Below are 21,976 nucleotides of genomic sequence, written 5' to 3'. Positions count from 1 at the left end.
CCGGATCCCTGGGCACCCCCGGGATGCTGGCCTTCCTGCCCAGCTGGCCTCTGTCCCTCATCCTCCAGGTCTGCCTGCACCTGTCTGAGCCTGTCTGTCTCTGGTGCTCCTGTCTCACCTGCCCCCGCCCCTCATTGTCTCCTCCTGTCCACAGGCCCTCCTCTCCCTCCCCCTGCTATGGGGTCCTCAGTTCTGACCCCTTCCTTCCTCCCTTCCCACAGAGGCCGGACCAGGAGCTGACCGGGAGCTGGGGCCACGGGCCTAGGAGCACCCTGGTCAGGGCTAAGGCCATGGCCCCGCCACCACCGCCACTGGCTGCCAGCACCCCGCTCCTCCATGGCGAGTTCGGCTCCTACCCAGCCCGAGGCCCACGCTATGCCCTCACCCTCACGTCACAGGCCCTGCACATACAGCGGCTGCGCCCCAAACCTGAAGCCAGGCCCCGGGGTGGCCTGGTCCCATTGGCTGAGGTCTCAGGCTGCTGCACCCTGCGAAGCCGCAGCCCCTCGGACTCAGCGGCCTACTTCTGCATCTACACCTATCCTCGGGGCCGGCTCGGGGGCCGGCGCAGAGCCACCCGCACCTTCCGGGCAGATGGGGCTGCCACCTACGAAGAGAACCGTGCCGAGGCCCAGCGCTGGGCCATCGCCCTCACATGTCTGCTCCGAGGACTGCCGCTGCCTGGGGACGGGGGTGAGGCGCTGGGCAGCTGCTCTGTCCTGGGGCCACCTTGGTGTCTCTGCAGAATTTCCTCTACAGGCAGCTGTGTCTTTGTTTTTCTGTCTGAGTGATGTATCTCTCTGGATCCATTCAGAGTGATACACAGGGATGGGTTACAGAAGGAACAAAAACACAGGCAGAGGCTGGGCGGTGGCTTATGCCTGTAATCCCAGCACTTTGGGAGGCCGAGGCAGGTGGATCATCTGGGGTCAGGAGTTCAAGATCAGCCTGACTAACATGGTGAAACCCCGTTTCTACTAAAAATACAAAAAATTAGCTGGGCATATGGTGGTGCATGCCTATAATCCCAGCTACTCGGGAGGCTAAGGCAGGAGAATTGCTTGAACCCAGGAGGCGGAGGTTGCAGTAAGCCGAGATCGTGCCATTGCACTCCAGCCTGGGTGACAAGAGCGACACTCTGTCTCAAAAGAAAAACAAAACAAAACAAAAAAAAAACAAAGGCAGAGGCCAGGTGCGATTGCTCACACCTGTAATCCCAGCACTTTGGGAAGCCGAGCCGGGTAGATCACCTGAGGTCGAGAGTTCAAGACCAGCCTGGCCAACATCGTGAAACCCCGTCTCTACTAAAAATACAAAAATTAGCTGGGTGTGGGGACAGATGCCTGTAATCCCAGCTACTCAGGAGGCTGAGGCAGGAGAATCACTTGAACCCGGGAAGCGGAGGTTGCAGTGAGCCAAGATTGCACCATTGCACTCCAGCCTAGCAACAAGAGCGAAACTCTGCCACAAGAAAAACAAAACACAGGCAGAGAAAAATGATTTGCATCTGCTGCTCCCTTGCTAGATTTATGTTTCCATTCCTACCCTCTTCCCCCTTGGTGGGTCTTGACCACACGTGAGTCAGGGCTCCCAGGCTGGTGAGAGCAGGCTGAGACAGGACCAGGCACCACTCAGAGTGATGAGTGCCAACAGAGATCTCCTGGTGCATCTCTGGAATTCAGAGGTGGCATCTAATCCGGCCTAGGGCCCCTAAGGGCTGGAAGTAACCTGATCCTGGGTAACAGGTGTGCAGGGTGAGGAAAGTAAGAACCACAGCTCCCATGCCCTCCTGCCACACATGAGGACAAAGGGCATTTGGTTTCACACCCAAGCTCTGCCTTTGTCTCAGCACCTGGGCTGTGGGGCAGGGCTGTATACCCAGACCTGGCCAGATGTGGGCTGGGAGAAAAGTCCTGGCAGGTTCCAGGTGCCAGCCTTCCAATTTCGTTGGGGGCTGTTTGAAGGGACTGTTTATATGGTGGGGGGCCTGGGTCGCTGGCCTTTGCAGACTCTAACCTCTCTCCACAGAGATCACCACTGACCTGCTACCTCGGCCGCCCCGGTTGCTCCTATTGGTCAATCCCTTCGGGGGGCGGGGCCTGGCCTGGCAGTGGTGTAAGAACTACGTGCTGCCCATGATCTCTGAAGCTGGGCTGTCCTTCAACCTCATCCAGACAGGTAAGGTCCAGTGATAATGGGAGTTGGGGGCTGGGACAACTGAGTCGTACGGGAGTGAAGTGATGGGTGGGACGGCCTGCCTAACGGCTCGGTATCCCACTTCAGAACGACAGAACCACGCCCGGGAGCTGGTGCAGGGGCTGCGCCTGAGTGAGTGGGATGGCATCGTCACGGTCTCGGGAGACGGGCTGCTCTATGAGGTAGAGCAGGAGCACCCTGCCCCTAGCCCTGGGCCCTGGGGGGCTGCAGAGGCTGCCACCGGGACCCAGGCTTCTGGTCTCCCACCTTCCAGGTGCTGAACGGGCTCCTAGATCGCTCTGACTGGGAGGAAGCTGTGAAGATGCCTGTGGGCATCCTCCCCTGCGGCTCGGGCAATGCGTTGGCTGGAGCAGTGAACCAGCACGGGGGGTAGGTTGAGGGTACCACAAAGGGAGGGATGAGTTCCTCCTGGGTGATTGGGGCCCCTACATCTCCTACTCAGCCAAACCCACAGTCAGTCAAGTAAATCAGCCTGCCTGTGGGATGCCTCACCCCACCTCCTGGACATTTTTTGCCTATCTGGTTCCCAGCTGTATCCCTAGTGCCTAGAACTCTGCCTGGCATGGGAGGCACTCAGTGAATGTGTAGGGAGCAAACAAAAGAGATGACCGGGAACCTGGTCCCATAAGCAGTTGCCTGGAGGTGGCCCCATGGCTGCGGTGGGCCCAGGCCATGGCCTCTGGTCTCACTGTCACCTGCTTCCCTGCCTGTCTCTCTCCCCGACCCGTTTGCTCCTTCCCTCTGTGTGTCCGTCTTTCTCGGGCTGTGAAGGTTTGAGCCGGCCTTGGGCCTTGACCTGCTGCTCAACTGCTCACTGTTGCTCTGCCGGGGCGGTGGCCATCCGCTGGACCTGCTCTCCGTGACGCTGGCCTCAGGCTCCCGCTGTTTCTCCTTCCTGTCTGTGGCCTGGGGCTTCGTGTCTGATGTGGATATCCAGAGCGAGCGCTTCAGGGCTCTGGGCAGTGTCCGCTTCACACTGGGCACGATGCTGGGCCTTGCCACATTGCATACCTACCGCGGACGCCTCTCCTACCTCCCTGCCACTGTGGAACCCCCTTCGCCCACCCCTGCCCATGGCCTGCCCCGTGCCAAGTCGGAGCTGACCCTGACCCCAGACCCAGCCCCGCCCATGGCCCACTCACCCCTGCATCGCTCTGTGTCTGACCTGCCCCTTCCCCTGCCCCAGCCTGCCCTGGCCTCCCCTGGCTCCCCGGAACCCCTGCCCATCCTGTCCCTCAATGGTGGGGGCCCAGAGCTGGCCGGGGACTGGGGTGGGGCTGGGGATGCTCCGCTTTCCCCGGACCCACTGCTGTCTTCACCTCCTGGCTCTCCCAAGGCAGCTCTACTCTCGCCCGTCGCCCAGGGACCCCCTGTTATTCCCCCATCCTCTGGGCTCCCACCTCCCACCCCTGATGGCCGGGTATCGACCTCCACCTGCGGCCCGCCCGACCACCTGCTGCCTCCTCTGGGCTCCCCACTGCCTCCAGACTGGGTGACGCTGGAGGAAGACTTTGTGCTGATGTTGGCCATCTCGCCCAGCCACCTGGGCGCTGACATGGTGGCAGCTCCGCACGCGCGCTTCGATGACGGCCTGGTGCACCTATGCTGGGTGCGTAGTGGCATCTCTCGGACTGCGCTGCTGCGCCTCTTCCTGGCCATGGAGCGTGGTAGCCACTTCAGCCTGGGCTGTCCGCAGCTGGGCTACGCCGCGGCCCGTGCCTTCCGCCTAGAGCCGCTTACGCCACGCGGCGTGCTCACGGTGGACGGGGAGCAGGTGGAGTATGGCCCGCTACAGGCGCAGATGCACCCTGGCCTCGGTACACTGCTCACTGGGCCTCCTGGCTGCCTGGGGCGGGAGCCATGAAACTAACCAAGCTTGGAACCCGCCGGGGGCGGGGCCTACATTCCAAGGGGGCGCAGCCCGAGCTAGGGGGTGTGGCCTGGCTGCTAGAGTGGTGGTGACAGCTCCAAGTGCAAGGGCCCTGGCCCGGTCTCAGGGTTGCGCTCGCTTTCATGGGACCAGACGTGATGCGGCAGGGTGGGCGTCGTTACGGTTAGAGAGAGACAGGCTCGTCCCGAGGTTAGTGCCTGACTAATGAGGGCAGGGCCTGGCGTCTGAACCCGGGCCGCCGTTACAGTGCGGGGATCAGTCTAGACGCTTGCCACCTGCTCCCACCCAGCCAGTATGGCTGAGGGCGGAGCCTGTTTGACGCGTCGCCCAATGACGGGACCTGGAATGTACTGGTTGGGGTAGGCCTTACCGAGTCGGCCGGTCAGGGCCCGCAGTCTCGCCCCATCCACTCCGGTGCCTCCATTTAGCTGGCCAATCAGCCCAGGAGGGGCAGGTTCCCTCGGGCCGGCGCTAGGATTTGCACTAAAGTTCCTCCCCCCGCGGGTGGGGGCGGGGAAATTCATATCCCCTGTTCGTCTCAAGTGCGTCCCCCGTCCCCAGTCTAAAAAGCAATTGAAAAGGTCTATGCAATAAAGGCAGTCGCTTCATTCTTCTCATACCTGCCCTTCCTCCATCCGACAGCCCGCGGTGGGCGGGGCTGAGACTCCAGCACTTCCAGCAGCGCCGGCCCTCTATGGACTGCAGCCCAAAGCTGCCCACGGGCTGTAGCCAGTATGCCATGGAGCTGCCCTCCTCTTCCACAACAGCTGGCTCTGGGGTTCTCAAGATTTATTCAGGATCGTGTTAACGGAGGCGGTAGGAGGATGGGGTCCCTGACGTGCCGGGGACACACACAGAGGACCTTCCCCGCCCCCACAAGGGAGGGGGGAGGCTCGCTTTTTCTTAAAAATATAAATGTATTTCTCTGCATCATCATGTCCCTGGGGCACCCAGCTGGCCCGCCCGTGGGCCACAGGGCAGGGAGGGAACTAGGCGTAAGTCTCAGCCAGGCGGAGGACAGCTCCGCCAGGTGGGGGTGTGGGGCAGCCTCACAGGGCCCCGTGCTGGGCCTGGTATCGGGACAGCACAGCGCGGTAGTGGGACAGCTCCTGGCGCACTGCCACCACTTCCTGCCGCAGCAGGGCGTTCTCCTTCTCCAGGAAGGCCGCCCGCACCGAAATCTGGTTCTCCTTGAGCCGTCGGGCATCCCGGGATCGCTTGGCTGCCTCGTTGTTCTTGTATCGCCGGCTCCAGTATTTCTCGTCCTGGGGAAGAAGCGGGGAGGGCACTGAGGTCCAGAGGGACCCAGGTCCCAGCGAGAGGGGAAGGGAGCCCCAGCAGTGGGGCCTAAACCATGCCGCGTCTCCGCTGGGTTAGGAATCCAAGGGTCTGCCTTTCTAGGGCCCTGGTTGCTAAACAGATTGGGCCCCTAGCAACAGTAAAGGCATGAGATAGACCCCCACCCTCAAGCAACTGGGCTTCAAGTCTCCACTGTGCAAAGCGGACCCCAGCCTTCCCCGCATGATAAAGGGCCTGCAGTTAGCTCGTGGTTGCTAAGGATGCTTGTTCCCTAGCAACAAGGCCTTCATGGTCTGAGGGCTTCTCCCAGTGAAAAGCATTGCCCTGCACATCACCTTTCCAGATCCTGGTTGCTAAGGAAAGCGTGGTGCCCTGGTGATAGGGTTTGGTGTCCCATAATAATCTTCCCAGAGCTGGGCCCCTTCTGACCTGGTTGCCAAGGCAACCTCATCCATCCTCAGCAAACCAAAGTGAGGTCTAAGTGGTTTCAATGACTGGCCCGTCTCTGACCTTGAACTGAGACCAGAAAACAGCCTCCTCCCCAACAGGACCTGACTGAGAGAAGAGGTGTCCCTTAGGAAAGGGGACTACCCTGGGACCTCCCCAGAGGATTATACCTGAAGTCCTCCCATCCTGGAAGTTGCCTCCTAAGGAGGACTACTCCTTAGTAACCAAGGACCACTTGGCTCAGAAAGATGCTCCCCCCTCCACCATTTAATGAAAGCTGAGTTCCTGTTTGTGAGGTCAAATCCAGTCCCCAGCAACAGAACCCTCTAGCAGGAGAAACCATTGGTGTAAATTTGACTTATAGGCTCGTCCTAGCTGCCTCAGGAGCTATGTCTTACACAAGGGCATGGCAAAGTCTTGTTTTTGAGATGGAGTCAAGGCTCTGTCACCCAGGCTGGAGTGCAATGGTGTGATCTCAGCTCACTGCAACCTCCACCTCCTGGGTTCAAGTGAGTCTCCTGCCTCAGCCTCCTAAGTAGCTGTGAATACAGGTGCCTGCTACCATGTCCTGTGAATTTTTTTTTTTTTTTTTTTTTTTTTTTGAGATAGAGTCTTGCTCTGTCACGCAGGCTAGAGTGCAGTGTTGTGATCTCAGCACACTGCAACCTCTGCCTCCCAAGTTCAAGCAATTCTCCTGCCTCAGCCTTCTGAGTAGCTGGGATGACAGGTGCCCACCACCATGCCCAGCTAATTTTTTGTAATTTTAGTAGAGACAGGGTTTCACTGTGTTAGCCAGGATGGCCTTGATCTGACCTTGTGATCCACCCACCTCAGCCTCCCAAAGGCTGGGATTTCAGGCATGAGCCACCCCACCTGGACTGTTTTTTTGGTTTGTTTTTTTGTTTTTGTTTTTGTTTTTGTTTTGTTTTTTTGAGACAAAGCCTCACTCTGTTGCCAGGCTGGAGATTGTGCAGTGGCGCAATCTTGGCTCACTCTACCGTCCGCCTCCCGGGTTCAAGCGATTCTCCTGCCTCGTCCTCCCGAGTAGCTGGGACTGCAGGCACGCACCATCATGCCCAACTAATTTTTCTATCTTTAGTAGAGATGGAGTTTCACCATGTTGGCCGGGATGGTCTTGATCTCCTGACCTCATGGTCCGCCCACCTCAGCCTCCCAAAGTGCTGGGATTACAGGCATAAGCCATCACGCCTGGCCAGGAATGACAGTCTTGTAACAGAAACCCAAGCAACTCTTCCCGGGGAAGACTCCCATAATGGCAAAAAACAAAATGATGTAAAGATGCTATCACTGCTCAAATCACCCCACATCAGAAAGTGACCCTGACCGCTAACAGAAGCCTGAAGTCTCCCATCAGTGAGAAAGAAGTCCAGGCCCAGGAAACAAGACCTAAAGGGGCTGGCAGAGTCTGCCTCCTGGCCAAATGCCATCGCACTAAAGGAAGCCCTACACCAGAGATCAAAGGCCTGCTAAGTAAGGAGAGAGGGTCACAGGCTGATAGCCCACTGCCAAGGAAGACTGTCCTTCGCAGTTGTGCCTGGTGGAGCCTGAGACCTGTCCCACTGAGGGTGCTGGACCCAAGTAATAGGAGAGGCTTCAAGTCTCTATAAGGAGACCTAGCAGAGCTGGCTGAGTCAGTACCCCACAGTGACACTGCCTTTGGTTTTAAGACAGGGTCTTGCTCTGTCATCCAGGCCAGAGTGCAGTGGTGCGATCTTGGCTCACTGCAGCCTCAACCTCCCAGGCACAAGCAATCCTCCCACCTCAGCCTCCGGAGTAGCTTATAGAAATGAGGTTTTGCCACGTTGCCCAGGCTGGCCTTGAACTCCTGTGCTCAAGCGATCCTCCTGCCTCAGCCCAGAAAAGGGCTGCAGTTATATGAGTGAGGCCCCTCCCCCAGCTGACACTATCTTCATAAATCTTACGCCCCTGCCCCTGTGCTCCTTGACCAAGGAGGTCTAATCCGTGGCTGCAGGCCAGGAGAGGCTGAGCACTAATCCCAGGGAGAAGCCCAGGCCTGACTGTGAGAAAGGTCCCCTCCCTGGCTGTGGGGCATGTCTCTAGCCAAGCCTGTCCCACATCCAGCACTGCTCACCTTCTGCTCCTCTGGCACCTGGATTTTCCTTGCCTTCTTCATGATTGGCTGGGGCTTAAGTTCCTCCTCTGAGAAGCGATGTCTCCGAGGGTCAAAGGTCTCATGGCCAGGAATGCTTGATAGGGCAAGATCAGCTGGGTCGGGTTCAAAGGTCATCAGCACCTCCACGGTGTCTGGGTCCACAGGGCTCGGTGTGTCCCGAGAAGTCAGGCCTTGGGGAAACAGCACGTGTCAGCTGAGTGTGTATTTATTTTAGGGAGGGGGTTTCCAGAAACTTCCTCTTGCTCAGGTATTGTAGCCACATGCACAGCCTTTCTGGGATCTAGCATAAATTCGGTCAGGGATTAAACTCCCTAATATAAAATATGAAAGTTTCCTTGGTCAAGTGTGGTGGCCTACGCCTGTAATCCCAGCACTCAGGGAGGCTGAGGCAGGCAGACCACCTGAGGTCAGGAGTTTGAGACCAGCATCAACATGGGGAAATTCTCATCTCTACTAAAAATACAAAAATTAGCCGAGTATAGTGGCAGGCGCCTGTAATCCCAGCTACTAGGGAGGCTGAGGCAGGAGCATTGCTTGAACGTGGGAGGTGGAGGTTGCAGTGAGCTGAGATCGCACCACTGCGCTCCAGCCTGGGGAACAGAGCGAGACTATCTCCAAAAAAACAAAATGAAGGTTTCCCTAAGCCATAAAGATGCTTAGAGATCATGGAGCCACATCTACCTTTACTAACAAGGAAACAATCCCAGTCATAAGTGATGCCCTAGGTAACCCATGGATCAGGGCTATGGCTTCTAAAACCTCAGGACTTAAGATGCACTGTGTTTGTTAGTTCAGTCTAGCCTGAATCCTACTTACCAAATCCACGACCTAAGCTTAGACCCCAGGCTGTCCAGAGAAAAAGAATCTACTGCACTTCAAAGTTCTCAAGTTAAGAGTCTAAAAGCTACTCGCTGAGAAGAGTTAGGGAAGAGGAGGAGAAACTGCTCTAAGGTTCTAGAAGGTTGGTTCGAAAGAAGGCGCCTGTACCTTTAAGCGCCAGCCAGCCGGGGCTAGCTGAGGACACAGGTTCAGGGCCGAGTCACGTGCTGACGCCTGCTTCCCTCCTCCTCCCTTCCTCCAAGGCCCCCCCTGCCACCGGAGCCCTCACGTTCCCCCGGCCCCGCCCCTCGCGCGTGAAGGCGCCTGCGCGAAGCGCAGAGGCGGGAGGGGAGGACTCACGTGGCGCAGGAATGTGCGGCTGGGGAGGGTTGGGCCCTGGTTCAGCCCGGAGGTCGGACCTGGGGCAGGTGTTCCCAGGAATCCCCAACCTGCAGTCGGTCCCTGGAGACCTCAACGTGCTCAAAGGGAAACATCTTTCCTCTTAGCTCCAACCTCCAAAGATCCCAACCCCCTGCTCTCCGGGGAACATCGGCCCCCTGGATCTTCCCAGGCCCCCAGCCACTAGGGTACCCGCGATTCTGGGGTCCCAGGCCTCTCCTCACCCAGGAATATAGGAAGCTCGGTCCTAGCCCCAACTGTAGGATCCAGAAATAAGATCCTTAATGTTTTCCCTTCTGAAGAACTCTGGGACCCGGGGCTGCAGCACGCCCCACAGGGGGACCCAGGAACCTGGGCTGCCAAGTGCCAAGACTTGTGTCCTGGGAAAACAGAAGTCTGTGCCCCTCCCTTGCCTTTGCCCCTGTAAAGGACCCAGGGGCTCCAGTCCTATCCCAGTTCCATCGATATGGACCCAGATTCTGGGATCAGTTCACTCTCCAGTAAGTAACTCCGGAGCTCCGGACTTCCAGTTGTGGCTTTGCGAGTATCCATATACTGTATCCCCATGTCCCACAGAAAAACCCACAAAATCTCATTGGGCAGGCTTCCAGGAATTTAGGGTCCCAAGTCTCTCCTCCCCTATAGATCCAGAAGACCAAGTCCCTGACCCATTAAGAGACACAGAATCCGGGCCCCTGCCACGACACCTCCCGACAAGTGGACACAGAATTCGAGGCCGCAGCCGGGTCCGACGGTCCCAGCCCCCAGCGTCGCACAGCCCCGCCCCCTGGGCCCAAGCCCCGCCCCGTCAGGACCCACCCCGCCCCCCTCGCCGCACCTGCGCGGTGGCCGCTGGCGGCCCCGAGGGCAGCCCGGGCGGGGGCGTGCCCAGGAGAGGAGTGGGGGGAAGCTGAGCCGCAGGAGCCAGGCCCTGGGGAGGGTGCGGGCGTCCGCGCGGGCGACGGCTCCGGCGACGGGCCACCGGGTGCCGGAGGGCTGGGCGGGAGCCCGTGCTCCAGCAGGAAGGCGTCCAGGTCCACGTACTCCACATCGCCGAACGGCAGCGTGCGCTCCCACAGCAGTGGCGCCAACAGACCCGGGCCGGGGACCGCCCCCGGGCGACCCCGCGGGGACCCGCCGCCCACCACCGCCCCAGCCGAGGCATCCGCCGGGCCCGCCGTCTCCAGGCCCGGTCCAGGGGTTGTGGCTGCGGGCAGGGCCGCCTTGCGCTCCTTTTCCTTCAGGAGACCTGCGGGCCGGGAAAGACGGGATGGGATGAGAGTGAGGTGGGGAGGTTGAGGTGGCGAAGAGACCCAGAGTCCGAGAGGCAGAGGGAGGAGATCCAGAGAAAGAGGGGACGGGGGTGGGGGTCGAAGGGGAGAGACGGGAGAGGAAGGGATGGAGACGCAGAGTGGGAGAGAGACCCAGAAAGAACGGAGATGGGGGCGGTAGAGACAGGTGGACAGAGATTCACAGAGATGGGGACAGAAGCCCGGGAAGTGATAGAGATACAGAAAAACAGCGACCCAGAGAAAGCGGGACGGAAGTTCAGGAATAGGGGGGGCAGGGATAGGGTAGGTGGAGGTTTGGTCAGGTGAGAGAGAAAAATGACAGCTCTGTAATTCCACTGTAATTACCCAACCCCCCATCCCCTGCGCGCTGTACCCCCTTCCCCCTCCCCCACCATCTGTAAGGGGCAGTAAGGGGCTCTATTCCTGGGGCATATTCCTCACCCCTAGACTCCATGTGACCCCATGACGCCCCGCCCAAGCCCGTGTCACCACCGTGTGAGCACCCGACACACCCCCTCCCTGGGACCCCAGGGGTCCAGGCTCCCGGACCGAAAGGAAGAGGAAGCTGGGAACTGAGGGAGGAGGACGTTGGGGACCTTGGTGCCTGGGTCCTCAGGGTGGACGGGCTTCAGAGCCAGCGCTTTTGGGTCCTGGGCGCTGAGGGATGCAGGGGCTTAAACACCTAAGTAATTTAGTAATTAAGGTTGGGAAGATGGACCCCCCCACCCCCCACCTCACGGCACTTGAGTCCCTAAGGGGGTGGGGTGTCCAAACTGGGTGAGATGGGGGTTAGAACTCACAGCTGGCCGGCTCTTTGGGCTTGCTGGTCCCCTGCAGAAGGCTCCGCAGCCCAAGCAGAGCTCCCCCACTGGGAGGGGTCCCGGCCGGGCCGCCCAGCAGCAGAGGGGCCGGGGTCCTGTCGCTCACAGGCCGCGCCATCGCCTGGCACCTGCCCCCAGGCTCACGGGCTCATGGAGAGGCGAAGGGCTGGCCTGCCAGTCACCGGCACACTCCAGTGGTTTGGACGAGTGTCTGCCCAGGGGCGGGCGAATGTATCCTGCAAGCCTCCAGTATCCAGAACGCTGCAAATCCTAGGAGCGACGGGGATTTGAGGTTCTTGGTGCAGAAACGTGCAACTCAAGAGGGTGCCGGGAGATCATGCAGTCTGGCAGAGGGGCGTCCAAATCAAGCGGCCAGCTCTTTGCAACGAGGGTGCGAGGGGGACTCAAGGCGCTCCTTCTACAAGGTGGGCGAGCCTGGCTCTTGCAAAATCTGCAGCTCTCGCAACGGAAGGCGCTTTGCAATCTGCACCGAGAGGTGTGCACGGAGGGGCGGAGGAGGGGGCAGGAGGAGGCGGCCTCCTTGAGGCGTGGCCAAAGCAAACTTCTTTCGCGGAAAAAAAAAAAAAATCCAAACCAAAACACCCGACGCCACAGCGCGCGCCCCTCCTCCCGGTCTCCGCCCGGCGCGTCCAGCCCCGCCCGCCTCTGTGGGCATGCACCCCAGCCTCGTGCCTCCCTCCGGCTGCAAGCACAGGCCAATCGTTTCCGACCCCTTGAGACGCCCAGCCAATAGGGCTTCCGGATCCGCCAAGGCCCGGGAGGGCGCGTGAGGGGCTCAGCGCGTGAAGTTGCCTTGCCTTTCGGAGGGAGGCGGGACACTGACCTACATTTGCCCAATAGGAGGCGGTGCTGGGGGCGGGACCGTGACCCAGTTTGGGCCAATGAGGCAGGCGGGAGGGGGAAGCACATGGCTCTGCTCGTGCTGCCTGATGGTGGGGGGTAGGGGTAATGGGGGAAGAGGGGCGCTGCTTAAAGGGACCGCGGTCCTAACGATGGTTTTGAGGAGCAGGAAGCCAAAAAACCGGGTAGCGGGGGCTTAGAAAGAGGAAGATTGGTTTCCGGAAGAAGGCTGTTAATACCTAAATGTTTCCCCACCGCGCCTAGAATCAGACCACTGAGAAACAGGAAGTATTCTGTCCCTTTAATAGCATTGTTTTTAGGATAACTCCCCTCGCCTTGTGGGGAGGCTTAGGACGGGCGGGCGCAATCCTCGAAGGGGTGTCTCAGCGACCATGGAGGGCACCATCCACTGTAAGACAAACGACAACGGCAGGGGGCGTCACTTTAGGATGGACGGGGCAGGGGGCGTGCGTTGGGCCGCGCAGGCCTCCACCGTCTGGAGTCTGCCAGCTGGGAACCCGAATGTACCAGGTGCAGAAGCACTGGGCTGAACCACAGGAAGGCAACAGGAGGGGGAAATCTGGACATCCAGATTCAGCCTTAGGCTGAACTACTTGAAGGTCTTCATGGGGGGGTGTGGGCCGTACCATCTTGCGAAGCCAAGGGGGATGTGAGATCCTTGGGCCGAACCACAGGGAGGCAGTAGGTGGAGGGAAGGGGCTGTACCTTGTAGTTTCTCAGTAAGGGGGAAGGGAGCAGTCAGATTGTGGAACAGCATAGGGTAGTACGATTTGGAAGCGGGGAGAGGATCCAAACGACCATTTTGGAAATTCACAGTAATAGGAAGCACAGTAGGTAATTGGACTATAGGAAGACAGGGATCATGGGTTATAGCCCAAGTTGCAAAGCAGTGAAGAGGACAAATCGCGGGCCAGCAATGGCCTAGGGCCGGGAGGTGGACTGTACCACGTGGACACGTAGGGAGAGAGAGAAAAAGGGAGCGCTCAGGAGGCTAGACCACACAGAAGCGGGAAGGGGGATGGGGCTGAACCACATTGAGACACCTAGGGGAGACACATATTAGCGGGCTAGCCCAACACGGGGGTGCAGACCGGACCATACCATGCAGGCGGTAGTTGGGGCCTCGGCAGCGCCTCTCGGGGTGCCGGGGGTCCCTGTTGCCCCTCAGTGCCCTGTGGGCCAAGGGCTGCAGGGGCCGGCCGTTACCGCTGAGGCTCTGGAAGATCTGGGATGGAGGATTCTGGCTCAGGAGTCTCAGGGAGTGCATCTGCCGTGGAAGGAGGGTGGGAAACTGGGAGTGACTAATGAATGGTCTTCGTGACGTCACTCAAGAAGTCCCGCCCCTGGGAGCCGGTGGGCGGGGCCTGTTCTCAGCCCCACCCCACCCCCAAAGGTGCTCTGACCCTCTTACCTCCCTGAGTTCACAGTCTATGAGGAGAGGGAGGGCAGGTGAGCAAGGGGATACCCAGGTCAGTGAGTGGAGTACCGAGGCCTAGGAAGGGCGGTGCGGACAGAGTCACCTGGAGGGAGGTGATATTGAGGGCCCGGTCAATGAGGATCCAGGTGACAGTCTCGGAGCAGGGCGGAGTGCTGAGAGAGCCCTGATAGGTGATGAAGCCGAAGGATTCGGGGAACAGGAGCTCCAGGCTCAGGTCTTGAAGAAAGTAGGCATCATCTGCGGGAACATCAGGCCAGAGTCAAGAGGGTGCCACTCTTGAACCCCTCTCGCGTGTGGCCTCTGCCCCCGGCACGCCAGGGACTTACTCTTGTAGGAGATGCGTGTGATGGTGTCGCGGTTAAGGAGGCGACTGAGGAATGGGTTAGAGCTACCGGCCACCTGTGTGAGGTACGAGGTGAGGACCCAGGAGCCCAGAAGCCCAACCCTCAACCTTCTCCTCCCCCAGGACCCAGGAGTCTGGACCTCCCAGCACCCCGCTTCTCTGAGAGCCCGGGTTCCAGGCACCCAGCTCCTCCCTCTCTCCGAGTCTCGCCTCCGCTTACGTTGACAAAGAGGCTGAGAATGGCCAGGCCATTAGGGCCGCGGGAGGCGGCGCTGAAATTCCCGTAGAGTTCCTGGTTGAAGTGAATCAGCTGCACCTGCCGGATAGGACAGAGCACGGGGTCCCCCAGCAGAAGGGGAGGAAAGCATGACCCCAGCTTTGGGGCCCGAATCAGGCTGAGGCTTAGTGCTTAGGGTGGGAGGCCAGTTCTGTGGAGGGGGATGGGGTGAGGCACTAAGAGGGGTGAGGTGGGAGGAATTGGGGTGACTCAGGGTGGAGGGTCGCAGGTAAACAATCAGTGGCTACCACCTCAGCAGAGAAGCCCTGATGGTTGATCTGATGTTCGGAGCCGGTTCCGTCTCGAGCTCCAAACAGCAGTCGCAGTTCACTGAGTCGGTGGCTATAGAGGAGGGGACCCCCAGACACATTGACCACAGGTCGAGGTGCAGGCAGGAAGGAGACATGTCGGCCAGTGTTGTACAAGGTTCCCCGGAGCTGTGGGAGAGGCGGGAGCTGTCAGGGGGCAGGGAGAGATCTTTTCCTACAGTTTCTGATTCCAACAGCCTTTTTTTTTTTTTTTTTTTTTTTTAAGATGGAGTCTTGCTCTGTTGCCGAGGCTGGAGTGCAGTGGCGAGATCTCAGCTCACTGCAACCTCTGCCTCCTGGGTTCAAGTGATTCTCCTCCCTCAGTCTCCCAAGTAGCTGGGACTACAGGTGTGTGCCACCACAGCTGGCTAATTTTGGGATTTTTAGTAGAGACGGGGTTTCATCCTGTTGGCCAGGCTGCTCTTGAAATCCTGACCTCTAGTGATCTGACTGCTTTGGCCTCCCAAAGTGCTGGCGTTATAGGCGTGAGCTACACGCCCAGCCTCTAACAGTCATTTAATCATTCAGCATACACCGATCACTTTCCAGGCTCTGTCCTAGTCTGTAAGTTGGTGCCCAATATTGGTAAATTTGTTTGATTAATATGGACAGAGCTGGTGCTATGCACCGTGGATGGCAAGAATTGAGCTATATACAAGAAGACAAAAGTCTTGGGCCTCAGAGAGTTTATGTTCTAACGAAGGTGAGACAGACAATTGTGAGTCACAGAAGTAACTGCTTAATTAAATGCATCCAGAGCTCATGCTTAGAGGATCTGGGAGCTCTGAGATGTCATGGGGAACCCAGCTTAGATGGGGGTGTCAGGAAAAGCTTCCCTACGAAGGTGACATTTTATTTTCATTTATTATTTTGAGACAAAGTCTCTCTGTCACCCACACTGGATTGCAGTGGCACGATCACAGCTCACTGCAGCCTTGAACTCCTGGACTGTAAACGATCCTCTTGCCTCAGCCTCCTAAGTAGCTGGAACCATAGTCACCTACTATCATACCCAACTAATTTTGAATTTTCAATTTTTTTTTTTAGTAGAGACGTTCTTTCTATGTTGCCCAGGCTGGTCTTAAGTATCTAGGCTTGGCTGGGTGTGGTGGCTCACACCTGTAATCCCAGCACTTTGGGAGGCCGGGGTGGGCAGATCACCTCAGGTTGGCAGTTCAAAACCAGCCAGACCAACGTGAAGAAACCCCGTCTCTACTAAAAATACAAAAAATTAGCCAGACATGGTGGCTCATGCCTGTAATCCCAGCTACTCAAGAGGCTGAGGCAGGAGATCACTTGAACCCTGGAGGCAGAGGTTGTGGTGAGCCAAGATCGCACCATTGCCCTCTAGCCTGGACAACAAGAGTGAAACTGTCTCAAAAACAAAAAGAGAGAGAGAGAAAGAAATTCCTGGGCTCAAATTTGACCTCCCAAAATACTGGGATTACAGGCATGAACCACTGCATCTGGCCAAAGGTGACATTTTTAATGGGGACCTGGAGGACATGGAGGGGTGACTCGCAAAAGAGAGAAAAGCACTCCAAGAAGGGGAAACAGCAGGTGCAAAGGCCCTGAGGTGGTCTGTTTGAGTGACAGAAAAGAGACTTCACCAAAGTCCAGTGAACAAAGGAGCAAGAGGTAATGGGAGCCAAACGGTGTAGGGCCTTGTGGAAAACGGTAGAGTTTTGTGTTTTTTATTTGAGTAAACAGCATATATAGGCCGGGCGCGGTGGCTCACACCTGTAATTCCAGCACTTTTGGAGCCTGAAGCAGGTGGATCACCTGAGTCAGGAGTGCCAGACCAGCCTGGCTAACATGGCGAAACCCCATCTCTACTAAAAATACAAAAATAAACTGGGTGTGGTGGTGGGTGCCTGTAATCCCAGCTACTTGGGAGGCTGAGGCAGGAGAATCCCTTGAACCCTGGAGGCGGAGGTTGCAGTGAGCCAAGGTAGCACCACTGCATTCCAGCCTGGGTGACAGAGTGAGACTCCATCTCAAAAAAACAAACAAACAAAAAAACACATAATATTAAAAAATTAAGCCAGGCATGGTGGCTCATCCTGCACTTTGGGAGTCTGAGGCAGGCAGATCACGAGGTCAAGAGACTGAGACCATCCTGGCCAACATGATGAAACCCGTCTGTACTAAAAATACAAAAATTAGCTGGGGTTGGTGGCGTGCACCTGTAGTCCCAGCTACTCGGAAGGCTAAGGCAGAAGAATCGCTTGAACCTGGGAGGTGGAGGTTACAGTGAGCTGAGATCGTGCCACTGCGCTCCAGCCTGGCGACAGAGCGAGACTCCAACTCAAAGTAAATAAATAAAACGAAATAAATAAATAAATAAATAAATAAATAAACTGCATATATGTAACACATTTGCCAGAGTGCCAAACATACAGTAGGTGCTACATAAATGTTTGCTATTATTACATATCCTAATAGGAGGATTTTGAGCCGGAATGACACGATCTCGTTTGTGTTTTAAACCTCTCTCTAGCTGTGGGGTAGAGAATGGATTGCAGGAAGTAGAGAGGCAGGCCAGTGAGGAGGCTACGCCAACAGTCACCAGTCTGGGTGGGAGAGGATGGTGCCTGCACGAGAGTGGGGGCAGTGGTGGGGTGATCAGTGAAAGGATTGGAATAACATTTAGCATCGAGTCTAGAAGGAACATGGACTGGAAATGGATGGGAGGGAGAGAGGATGGGATGGGGAATAGCTTTGAGGCTTTTGGCTAGCACAGCTAAATGAAAGGTAGTGCCAGCTCTTATGAGAGATGGTATTGGCCGGGTGGGTTGGATCACAGCTGCAATTCCAGCATCTTGTGAAGCCAAGGCAGGAGGATCATGAGCCCAGGAGGTCGAGACCAGCCTGGACAACATGATGAGACCCCACCTCTACAAAAAACTTAAAAAGTTACCCAGACATACTGGCATGAACCTGCAGTCCTGGCTACTTTCTTTCTTTACTTTTTATTTTTTTTTCTGAGGCAGAGTCTTGCTATGTCACCCAGGCCAGAGTGCAGTGGCACAATCTCTGCTCACTGCAACCTCTGCCTCCCGGGTTCAAGCGATTCTTCTGCGTCAGCCTCTGGAGTAGCTGGGGTTACAGGTGCACACCACCACACCCGGCTAATTTTTGTACTTTTAGTAGAGACAGAGTTTCACCATGTTGGCCAGGCTGGTCTCAAACTCCTAACCTCATGATCCATCCACCTCAGCCTTCCAAAGTGCTGGGATTACAGGCATGAACCATCACACCCAGCCACGTCCCAGCTACTTCTGTGGGAAGATCATTTGGGCTATGATTGATGATTGGGCCGCTGCACTCCAGCCTAAGCCACAGAGTGACATCTCAACTGCAAAAAAAAAAAAAAAAAAAGGCCGGGTCCAGTGGCTCATGCCTGTAATCCCAGCACTTTGGGAGACCGAGACAGGCGGATCAGGAGGTCTGAAGATCAAGACCATTCTGGCCAACATGTGAAACCCTTTCTCTACTAAAAATACAAAATTTAGCCAGCCATGGTGGCAGGCACCTGTAATCCCAGCTACTCAGGAGGCTGAGGTAGCAGAATTGCTTGAACCTGGGAGGCGAAGTTTGCGGTGAGCCGAGATTCCATCACTGCACCACTCTAGCCTGGGCAACAGAGCAAGCCTCTGTCTCAAAAAAAAAAAAAAAAAAAAAAAAAAAAAAAAAAAAAAAAAAGTATGGTTCCCAGCATGGTATTGCAAAGTGGGTCCCAGCTACACTGCCCCGCTTTGAATGCCAGTGCTGGCTCTCTAGCTGTGTGACCCTAGGCAAGTAACTTCATCCCTCTGTGCATCAGTTTCTGCATCTATAAAATAAGGTTAATAATTGTACCCAATTTCTGAGGTGGTTATGAGATTAGAGGCTTTTAAACCTGCCTGGCATAGGAAATGTTCTGCTTTTCATTGTTTTTGGAGAGATGGGGAGACTAGGGATCCATGCTTGGGAATCCATTTTAGAGTGTAAGCAGCCTTCTCTCCACCCACTGGGCGCCCTCTCCTTCCCCAAGGCTGCCCTCCTACGTCAGCACCGCATTCCCCAGCCTCTACTCCTGCCCCTCCCCAGTGGGTTCAACAGCTCCTCCCGCCAAGCCCCTTACCTTCTCTCCTCCAGTGCTGAGCCTTAATGGGGGCAGAAAGGGGTCATAAAGGACCCTCTTCAGCTCCACATCCACGGGGCTCTGCCGCTTCCCCACAGCACACAGACTCCACGCTGCATTCACCAGCCCCCAGAAAGGAGGCCCTGGGGGTGGGGTCGGAGTAGGAGGACAAGGCGTCAGAAATAGTGACTGGATCCCAGGGCTGGCATCTGCTGAGTGGGCTGTGGTCTGGACTCCCAGATCCCAGGGGAGGAGGGGCTGAGGACCTGGACTCCTGGGTCTGAGGGAGGACTGGGCTCGGATCCAGAATCTTGGGTCCCAGAAGAATCTTGGAATAGTTTTCTAAGACCCCCTAATACTCTCAGCCTCTCCTTAATCCAACCCATCTTTTTAATTTTTGTTATTACTTTTTTTTTTTTTTTAGACAGAGCCTTACTCTGTCAGTGCAGTGGCACGATCTCGACTCACTGCAGCCTCCGCCTCCCAGGTTCAAGTGATTCTTGTGCCTCAGCCTCCTGAGCAGCTGGGATTACAGGCGCGTGCCACCACACCCAGCTTTTTGTTTTAGTACAGACGAGGTTTCGCCATGTTGGCCAGGCTGGTCTCAAGCTCCTGACCTCAGGTGATCCACGCACCTCAGCCTCCTAAAGTGCTGGGATTACAGGCGAGAGCCACCACGCCCTGCCAAGCCAACCCACCGTAAGCCATTGTACAGAGAACTACAACTCCCAGCAGGCCCCAGGGCTATCAGCCCACCCCTCTGCTGTCTACCTGCCCCAGAGCCCTATGGGAGTTGTAGTTCCTCTATCTCTTGTCCCACAACTGGATAATTATTAATGTGTTGGAGAGAGGAGCTGCAAGAGAGGGCTGGACAAGGTTGGGGACGGGGCCACCCAGCCTCTGGTTCCTAGCAGGAGCGGGGACCTGCCTCTCCCTGCAAACACACACAGAATCTCCACCCCCACACTTTCCTTCCACTCACTCCCACTCACTACTTGAAATGCGCATGTATAATGTCCCATGGTGAGCCCCTGGGGTTCAGAAGCTGGCCTGACTCCTGAGGGACAGAGGAGGGGGCTGGGACTCCTGATCCTGCGGGAAGGAGGAAGCTGGGAACCCAGATTCCCGAGTCTGAAGAAGGAGGCCCCGGGAGGGCCGGACTCCTGGGTCCCCGCCTTGGCTGCACCTGGCACGAAGTTCCCGTGGAGATTATCCTTGTAGCTCCACCAGTCCTCGGGGTCAGGCGCTGGTCCGATGTGAGCTGAGAAGAGAGCAGCCTGAATCCCTCTCCTTGGCACCCCCACCTCCACCCTCCCTCGGGGGCTTCTGCCGGGAACCCCAGGTCTTACCTGCTGCCCCTAGTGCAGCCCAGAGGACCAGCGCTCGAGGGGCGCTCAGACGAGCTGCAGCCCCCATCCCCAGGAGGCCTCCGAGGGACCCCTGCCCGACGCCCTGCCCCCCTCTCTCAGCTCCTCTCTCCCCTCCTTCTAGGACCCTGACCCTCTAGGACTTCCAGCTTTCCTCTCCTCCCCACAGGGAGTCCCAGTTCCCCAAATGCCAAAGCAGCCAGGGACCGAGACCCTGCTTCAAGCCCGCTGTTCTCCCCCTTCTCTCTGTGCCTTTCCTCCTTCCTCTCCTCTTTTCCCGGAACCCTCCAGTCTCCCTCTAGCTCCCGATCTTCCTACTCCTCTCAGCCTTCTGCTCCCCCCAGGGCTGCCTCTGGGTTCCTAACCCACACCCCCCTCTCCGTTCTCTTTTCATTAAGCTCTCCCAAGCCACCTAACTCCAGGTCTCCATCCAGCATCTCCTCCTCCTCCACCCTCTATCCTTTCCTGCTCCTGCCTCTTCTCCCCTCTCTCCTTCTTCACCTCCTCCCGCCCTCCCTCGGTGTCGGCCTCCAGCTTCGTGCTCTCCCCACCTCCTCCTCTCCAGCCTCTTCTCCCAGTTTCAGTCTCTCTTCTCTCTCGGCCCTTCCTCCCTCCTCCCCCTCCCTCTCTCCTCTCCCGTGGTGTTATTTAATTTTGTTGTTGGGTGGGGGAGCAGGTGATCTCATCGCAGCAAACTCGGCGGGTTGGCTGGGGGTGGGGGGGGTGCGAAGGGAGAGGACACGGGTGGAGGCAGGGGGCTGGTCCCCGGCTCCCAGCCGCGCTGGGGCCACGCGGGCGGGGGGTGGCCGGGACACCTGGGGGCCCCGAGCAGGCTGTTCCCCATCCTCCGCTGGAAGGGGAAGGGGGGGCGCTTAAGGTGGAGCTGGGAGAGGGTTCGGAAGTCTCCATGCTGGGAGCCGTCAGCCTCGGAGGATGCGGGGTCCCCCGGCTGGCGGGAACCCAGGTTAGAGCAACCCCAGCGCCTGCCGCCCCCCTTCCTCGCCTCAGGGCTCCACTGGGTCCTCCGCCAGGGGCTGCCTTAACGGGGCCGGGGGATCCCCTGGGAGCCTGGAGTGCAGTGAGGGCTGCTCACCGGGAGGGGGAGGCAGAGACCTGGCGTGGGAGAGAGAGGCGGGGAGGGGGCGCCGGGAGGGCAGAGGCGGAGAGCTGGAGGTGAGGACCCACTTCTGCGGAGGCTGGGGAGGAGAGGGGAGCCTGAGATGGATACGGAGAGGAAGAGCGGAGGGACGGCGGGTTAGAGAGGCGAGAACAAACCTCCAGGCAGGAGGGAGGGGGAAGAGGCGGGGAGGAAGAGGGAATTGGGGGGGTGGGGAGGAGGAGGGAGAATGAATGAGTTACTGAAAGAGGCAGAAAAAGAGATACAGAGACAGACATGGAGACACAGAGACACACACTTAGAAACTCAGAGATCAGGCAGCTCGTGGGGTGGAGAGAGACAAAAAGGGAGAGAAAGAGAGATCCAAAGACAGAGAAACACCGGATTTTTGTATTGGGGGTTAGAGATGGGGTCAGGCTATGTTGCCCAGGCTGGTCTCAAACTCCTGTCCTCAAGGATCCTCCCGCCTCAGCCTCCCAAAGCACTAGGATTGTAGGCATGAGCAACCATACCCAGACTCAGAGACACCGCATATTATTGTTGTTGTTATTTATTATTTTTCACCCCGTCTAATGGTAGTGAAACTGCTCATTGCCTTTTTCTTTTCTTTTCTTTTTGGAGGCAGGTCTTGCAATGTCACCCAGGCTGGAGAACAGTGGTGGGATCACGGCTCGATCCGGCCTCCACCTCCTGGGCTTAAACATTCTTTCCACCTCAGCCTCCCAAATAGCTGGAACTACAGGTATATGCCACCCTGCAGGGCTAATTTTTTAAAATT

The 21,976-nt window shown here is 57.4% G+C and overlaps 2 protein-coding genes across 10 annotated transcripts in view; one reads left to right on the top strand and one right to left on the bottom strand.

Annotated features, from left to right (window-relative positions):
* SPHK2 (sphingosine kinase 2) overlaps window positions 1–21,976 on the top strand; it is a 61,152-nt gene that overhangs the window by 5,195 nt on the left and 33,981 nt on the right. For 7 of the 9 annotated variants that reach the window (XM_003940315.3, XM_003940316.4, XM_010351026.3 and 4 more), the window contains 5 exons: window positions 222–693; window positions 2,029–2,178; window positions 2,284–2,378; window positions 2,471–2,586; window positions 2,989–4,727. In XM_003940315.3, coding sequence (XP_003940364.2) covers window positions 222–693; window positions 2,029–2,178; window positions 2,284–2,378; window positions 2,471–2,586; window positions 2,989–4,081 — 1,926 coding nt within the window. In that variant the 3' untranslated portion in view covers window positions 4,082–4,727. Of the gene's footprint in view, window positions 1–221; window positions 694–2,028; window positions 2,179–2,283; window positions 2,379–2,470; window positions 2,587–2,988; window positions 4,728–21,976 lie in introns of those variants that run through there. The other 2 variants (XM_074386113.1, XM_074386115.1) reach the window with 2 other exon arrangements.
* On the bottom strand, window positions 4,883–20,822 carry LOC101046480 (uncharacterized). Its single transcript, XM_074385516.1, has 14 exons — window positions 20,064–20,822; window positions 19,901–19,975; window positions 18,715–18,857; window positions 14,532–14,717; window positions 14,224–14,319; window positions 13,987–14,059; window positions 13,743–13,897; window positions 13,324–13,489; window positions 12,928–13,065; window positions 12,624–12,748; window positions 11,320–11,488; window positions 10,066–10,476; window positions 7,968–8,179; window positions 4,883–5,373 (listed from the first exon to the last, which is right to left on the bottom strand). The coding sequence occupies exons 1-14, from the start codon at window positions 20,128–20,130 to the stop codon at window positions 5,158–5,160; spliced, it is 2,232 nt and encodes a 743-aa protein (XP_074241617.1). The 5' UTR covers window positions 20,131–20,822; the 3' UTR covers window positions 4,883–5,157.

Source organism: Saimiri boliviensis, chromosome 14 (genome assembly GCF_048565385.1).
Source record: "Saimiri boliviensis isolate mSaiBol1 chromosome 14, mSaiBol1.pri, whole genome shotgun sequence".
NCBI classification, from domain to species: domain Eukaryota; kingdom Metazoa; phylum Chordata; class Mammalia; order Primates; family Cebidae; genus Saimiri; species Saimiri boliviensis.
Note: the sequence above shows the minus strand (reverse complement) of the source record. Positions and strands in the feature narration are given on the sequence as shown.